The 6,908-nt window shown below is 44.8% G+C and overlaps 1 protein-coding gene across 2 annotated transcripts in view; it reads right to left on the bottom strand.

The window, feature by feature from the left end:
• Window positions 1-2,760: 2,760 nt before the first annotated feature.
• GALM (galactose mutarotase) overlaps window positions 2,761-6,908 on the bottom strand; it is a 51,285-nt gene continuing 47,137 nt past the window's right edge. For both annotated transcript variants that reach the window (XM_038561304.1, XM_038561305.1), the window contains exons 5-7: window positions 6,543-6,684; window positions 4,902-5,076; window positions 2,761-4,124 (exon numbers count right to left, since the gene is read on the bottom strand). In XM_038561304.1, coding sequence (XP_038417232.1) covers window positions 4,047-4,124; window positions 4,902-5,076; window positions 6,543-6,684 — 395 coding nt within the window. In that variant the 3' untranslated portion in view covers window positions 2,761-4,046. The remainder of the gene's footprint in view (window positions 4,125-4,901; window positions 5,077-6,542; window positions 6,685-6,908) is intronic.

Below are 6,908 nucleotides of genomic sequence, written 5' to 3'. Positions count from 1 at the left end.
TACTGTTCTTGCAACTTTCCTGTAAGTCTGAAATACTGTTTTTAAAAATGTGTCTTAAAAAAAAAATGTGTCTTCCCCCCTCATTTTGCAGACTTAAATTATTATTTTTTTTTTAATTTTTTTTTTTTTATTTATTTATGATAGTCACAGAGAGAGAGCGCGGCAGAGACACAGGCAGAGGGAGGAACAGGCTCCATGCACCGGGAGCCCGATGTGGGATTCGATCCCGGGTCTCCAGGATCGCGCCCTGGGCCAAAGGCAGGCGCCAAACCGCTGCGCCACCCAGGGATCCCGCAGACTTAAATTACTAATTGCAAAAGGAAGATGCTTGGCAATTCAAACAATATAAAAAAAGTAAAAAGTGAAAGTCCTCAGTTCCCCTCCAAATTCTGTTGGCCAGAGGACACAATTGTTAATAACTTAATTAGCCCTTCTAGACTTTACAAATATGTGTAAATTTTTGTTTTATTTTATTTTACAAAAGCAGGATAGTGTATAATTTGATGTCCTCTGTTTTAATGGTCTTTCAGTAGTACTCCATTGTATGGCTAATCATTCTTGTATTGATGGGTGTTAAGTAATTTTCAATTTTATATTATTGCTAATTAGATTACAATGAACATCCTTGTCTGAATGTTTGTCTTTACAGATTTGTGCTAATATTTCTATAGGAAAGATTTTTTTTTTAAGATTTCATTTATTTATTCATGAGAGCCACAGAGAGAGGCAGAGACATAGGCAGAGAGAGAAGCAGGCTCCATGCAGGGAACCCGATGTGGGACTCGATCCCGGGACCCCAGGATCATGCCCTGGGCTGAAGGCAGGCACTAAACCACTGAGTCACCCAGGCGTCCCTAGGAAAGATTTTTAAAAGTGGAATTGCTAGATTAGGAATTTTGCAAGATTGCTAATATTAATAGATTCTGTGAAATTTTCCTCTAAAAAAGTGGTATTATTTACATTGCTACTAATGGTGATTGAGTAAAAATTCTCCATTTACTAATACTTTTTGTTATGAATCTTAGATTTTCCCCTTTGTAAGGAAAAATTGGGGACTTTTTTGGAGTGTAGTGCCACTAGAATATACATTGGGCTGCCCCCCACCCTTTTTTTTTTTTAAATTGGGTTTCTAGGGCAGCCCCATTGGCCCAGAGGTTTAGCGCCGCCTGCAGCCCGGGGCATGATCCTGGAGATCTGGGATCGAGTCCTGCATCGGACTCCTGGCATGGGGCCTGCTTCTCCCTCTGCCTGTGTCTCTGCTTCTCTCTCTCTCTCTCTCGCTCTGTGTCTCTCATGAATAAATAAAAAATTTTAAAAATCTTTAAAAAAATAAAATAAATTGGGTTTCTAATTGAAGGGCTTGTGTTCTAGTTTGCCACTTTCTGGCACTATTACTTTCTCTAGCCAGTGACCTCGTTTTTTTGTTGTTTGTTTGTTTTTAATATTTTATTTATTTATTCATGAGAGACACAGATGCAGAGATACAGGCAGAGGGAGAAGCAGGCTCCCCGCAAGGAGACTGATGCAGGACTTGATCCTGGACCCTGGATCACGCCCTGAGCCAAAGGCATACACTCAACCACTGAGCCACCCAGGCATCCCTGTGACCTTTTTTTTAAAATTTATTTTATTTCTAATTTATTTAATAGTTTTTTATTTATTATTATAATTTTTAAAGATTTTATGTATTTATTCATGAGAGACACAGAGAGAGGGGCAGAGACACAGGCAGAGGGAGAAGCAGGCTCCATGCAAGGAGCCGGATGGACTCTATCCCGGGTCTCCAGGGTCACACCCTGAGCCAAAGGTAGACACTTAACCACTGAGCCCCCCAGGCATCCCGACCTCTTTTTGTTTAAATGAGGATTTTGCTACCTCATTATAGGTTATAATGATCAGATGAAATAATTTCTTCAAACATATTTTTGACAACCATAAAATAAGATGAGCCATAAAGGAGGAGAATCCTTGCAATCCCAGTAACAGGGTAAGAATTCAACTGTCCACAGATTTCCTAGAAGAATGTGTGATGGAAGTATACATTGTGCAGGGCCCCAAACAATAATTAGAGTTCAGTGCCTGCTCAAACCCAAGGTCACAGCTCCTAGCCCTCAAGGTCTGTTGCTCAGTGCTCTGGCTGGCTTAAGCATTTGCTCTCCACCTTCTCAGGTCCTTTGTCATGGGCACAGGAGGAGGGCTCTGTGAAAAGAATGTGACTAGTGGCCAGTGTTCATTCTAGCTCTGCAGACATAGATTTGCCTTCCAGACATTTCAAGTCTAATATCTTTGCCTTATAGGTGAGAAAAATTGAGGACAAGTGAAATTAGTTTGCTGTGCAGTAAATACCAGTAGCAAAGTTAGTGCTCAAGGTTTGGTCTGTTGTGGTGCAAATCTACATCATGTTATTGTCACTGTTGGTCTTGTCTTCCCCAGAGAGACTGAGGTCCCTGAGGGGCACTACACTGTATCTTAAACATTACTTCTTGAATTCCTTAAAAGACTCCGCAGAGAACCATGGACCCAAAAGGTATCCAGAAAATCTGTGATGAAATGAATTAAAAAATGAACACTATTTTTGGTTTATTGTTGTTGTTAAGAAGCATGGGAACGCAACAGGCTACCAGTTAGGTGGTTTTTTCTAGGAAGATGCTGGGGCTTGTACTGGAGAGCACAGTGGGATCCAGAATACACTATACACTTGGTCAATTTCCCAAAGGTCCGTGTCTGAGACATTTTAAAAATGAATGAGGAGACTGGGAGTCTTCTGAAGGTGCAGCTTTTGGTTTTATTTCAACTGGTTGCTAGTATACAGAAGTATAAGATTCATTTCTTTAAAAACCTAAAGTAACCATCAACTCAAACCCATAACTAGTGATTCCATTGTTCAGGAAAGGGGGGAGCCCCAGCCTCATCTACATAACTCAATCTCTTGCTCTAGGAGCAATGTGTAGTCCTAAGTAAGGTCTTGTCTCCACACTGACACAGCTCATCTCTAGTGGCTGACTTTCTTCCCATGCCTTTGCTGGGCTGGGACTTTCTCAACCCCAAAGGCAGAGAATCAAAATTAGATTCTTGATATTTTGATCTGGCCCTTTAAGTGACATCCCTAAAGATCCGGTAAACTCAACTCAGACTGATGCTTATTATAAATGTAAATCTGGGAAGAAAGGCTGGCCTAAGAGAGGAAGGTCAGCCCCCTCCCCTCCTTTGCCCATCAGTGACCCTGGGTGCCCTGGCGGGCTGAAATGGAAGCAAAGAAGGGGAGCTGAATGTGCATGATCTGATGTCAAGTCCTGGCTAAAATTTTTCCTAGCTATATGCTTTTTACAAGGGTCATTTATCCTCCCTAGGCCCCAGCTCCCTGGCTGTCCATCATCTCCTGCCTTATCAAGGCAGACAAGTCCATCTGCTAGCATGTAAAAATGAGCTAATGTGACTATAAACTCCACAGTGCTGCACAGGGGAGCGGTGGAGGAGGAGGACAAAGAAAAGGAATGAAAGGATCAAAGGAAGGGTAAAAAGTAGAGAAGAAAGCAACAGGGTGAAGAGATGGAGCCAAAACGGTATAAGGGGCTTGGATACCACTTCTGGGCTAGGGTCAGGGCTCAGGTGATGACATTAATGGATGAGTCCTCTTTTTTTTTTTTTTTTTTTTTTAAGATTTTATGTATTTATTCATGAGAGACACAGAGAGAGAGGCAGAGACATAGGCAGAGGCAGAAGCAGGCTCTGTGCAGGGAACCTGATGTGGGACTCGATCCTGGGACTCCAGGATCACACCCTGAGCCGAAGGCAGATGCTCAATCACTGAGCCACCCAGTGAGTCCTCTTAACTACACAGAGGAGAGAGCTGCTCATAGACCTGACCTGTAGTCAGTCACTGGGAAAGAAAAATCAATACTCAGACTAATCATTAGGAAGCTACCCTTTATGTGGGTTTCATTCACAGGATCACTTTTAAAGCCTCTAAATCTCTCTGGGCAGGAGACAAGCTGCTGAAGGGGCTCCCAGCCTGGCCCTGGAGGAGGTCACATCTTTACACTTCCTTAAGCCACAGAAAACTTGAGCCAAGTGGTGTGGTCATACTCCTCCCCAGGCCTCAGCAGCACAGGAGGGAAGTTGGGCTGTGGAGGGAAAAACAATACAGGTTATACGTTGCCAGCCCAGGCTGCACCCTTCACCATTCAGGATGGCTTTAGACTGGTCTCTAGACTGGCTCTGAGAACCAGCTGCCAATGTAACAATTGTTTACTATTGGTTTGCAAGGAGATAAAGAACTTCAGCTGGAATGAAAACCAGCTACATCACTGAGCACACGTTACAGCAGGACTTTCCTGATGGAGGCCCTGTATCAATTCACATTCTGGTGCAAGCTGCAAACGTCTGATGAGCTGGTCCTTTGAGGAGCACTACTCTAGGCAGTAGCTAGAAAAAGAGGTCACCAGTAAGCAAATAGGAAGAAAAGATAGGATCATTTTAAAAGTGTGGTTGCAGGGAGGGACTGGGTGGTTCAGTCAGTTAGGCATCTGATTCTTGATTTCTGCTCAGGTCATGATCTCAGGGTGTCGGCTCCATGTTGGGCGTGGAGCTTGCTTAGGATTCTCTTTCTCCCTCCCCTTCTCCCCCACACACCCACCAAAAAAAGCGTGGTTCAAAAGATGAGCAGGTATTGACAAGGAGCAACATTAAACCGGATAAAGGCTTTGAAGACACAAAATAGATATAAAAATACATAAATGCTGTGTTAGTAACTTGGCTAAGGGTTCCCTTATCCTAACTTGGAGAAGAGAACCACCAACATGAACTTTTGAATCATACAGACCTGATTTGAGTGTCATGACCCTTGTCATACAGAGTGACCTTGGACACAACAGCACTGAAAAGCTGGGCTGGAGCTTTACCTGATGGACTGCATCAGGCCAGTTCTGGGTCTCGAGACAGAAACCGGAGTGCTTGGGATAGACTGCTCCACTCTTGCCCTTCAGCGTGCCATCCAGGAAGTTGCCTGTGTAAAACTGGATCCCAGGCTGGGTAGTGTACACTTCCAGGACACGGCCACTTCCAGCATGATGGACCCTGGGAAGAAAGCAAATCTTGTAAGTATAGGACAGAAAAGCTAGCTGGGACAAGTAGAAGCTGGGAAGCAGCCTTGGAGACAGTAATCAGACCCAGCCCCAGAGCAGGGACTGGGAGACAAAGATGAGAGCATGATGGGCAATTCTCGCAGTCTCCTGGGTGAGGCGTGAGCAGGTGGTTCTGAAGATCCTTCAATAGCAAGCTCTCACTGTGATCGTGGCCTCTCTGGGGAAGGCTCACCCCAGCTAGATATATATGTGTGTATGTCTGTTGGGGCAGTCAGGCTGAAAAGATGCAGTTTTCAGGTTCTGGAGGGGCTGAGATTCTTTCTCTTAAACAGTTGGTGCTCTGGCTTGGCTTGGCAAAACCACCAGCTATGTCTTTTGAAAGAGAAGAGATGCTTTTCTAAATTAAACCACTCCCTTTCCCTCGGGCTAGAACAGGTCGTACTCTGTGGTCAGATCTCTCCTGAGAACAGCTGTACCATCAGTTTCTGCTAGATTCAGTTTCCTTTTTTTTTTTTTTTTTTTTTAAGCAGGCCTCTACAGAGCTGAGAGTAGCCACCTGGTCCCATACTTGGTGTTGAAGGGATATGGATAAAGGAAAGCTTCAGTCTTACCCTCTTACTGAGAGGTAAAACATTCCAACTATGCACAGTCAGTCAAAAGGTTCAGGGAAAGCTGTTTGGGAAGGGGAGGGCCAGGATTTGAATACTGGAGAGGAGGAGGCAGGAGAGTCTCCTCGAGGTGGGGGCAGTAGAGAGAGAAATGTGAACATTAGTCAAGCGGAGGAGAGCAGACTCCATCTGGAAGAACACAGGGACTGGGGCTCTGAGAGAGAGAAAGCTTTCGAAGCTTCTACTAGAGTCTGAATCATTTTCTCTGCTTTACTTAACATCCATTTCTTCTACAGACATTTGTTATTTGCTAGTGCCAAGCAGGGTGTTAGGGACTAGGGCAGAGACGGGGGGACTCACAGGGATGAGACGGCATGAGGAGCTCAGAGTCTAGTGAGGAGAAGAGTGCACGCAGACGCCTATCGGACAAGGCTGCCGGTGGCGGGTGCTCTGGGAGAAGTGCAGCCTCGGACTTTCCATGGAAGTAGACAGGGCACGAATCACAAATGAACAAAGTACAGAGGGCTCCAGAAGTTCAAGGGAAGCAGAGGTGACTTCAGTCAGGGCTTCTAATAAAAGATGGTCCTTAAAGAACAGGCACAGATGGGGAGAGAGGGAGCAAAGAGAGGCAGGATTGCTAGGTGGGAGCCCAGGGATAATGGCGTGGGGGGGGTGGGGGGATGGTTCCATGGAGCTACTCTGTGGAGCAGGAGCTTTGAGAAGACCGAGGATGTGGTATTTGGTCCCTGCAGGCATAGTAAATGCTATTGATATGGCCAGAGCAGAAGCTCCTCGTATAGGAGGTGGAGTCTCTTCTTCCCTACGGAGACAGTAAGTGGAAAGGACCTACCGTGCACAAAAGTGCTTTTCTTTAGATCCCTTCAGACAGAAATTGTGGTCAAAGCCATTGATATGGAACTCCTGCAGGTGTTTTCCAAGCTCGACTGGCTTCCTCAGGTCAAACGCTGTTCCTTGTACTGGAGCAACTTCTCCTGGTGGGAAGAGGCAGATAAAAGGGCAGCAGGCTGGAGTACTCTTCCTCTGGCCATGCTTTCTTGAAAGAGGAGAGGGACTCTATTTCAGAGCCTTACACCCTGATCCAGTTCAGTTTCTGTATTTATTCAATTTTTTTCAAAAATTTGAACATAATTAACACAATACTGCATGAGTTTCAGGTGTGCAACATAGTGAATCAGCTTCTTTACATTATGCTGTG

The sequence above is a fragment of the Canis lupus genome, chromosome 17, assembly GCF_011100685.1.
Source record: "Canis lupus familiaris isolate Mischka breed German Shepherd chromosome 17, alternate assembly UU_Cfam_GSD_1.0, whole genome shotgun sequence".
Classification (NCBI taxonomy): domain Eukaryota; kingdom Metazoa; phylum Chordata; class Mammalia; order Carnivora; family Canidae; genus Canis; species Canis lupus.
The sequence above is the reverse complement of the archived record's forward strand: the minus strand, read 5'-3'. Positions and strand labels throughout refer to the sequence as shown.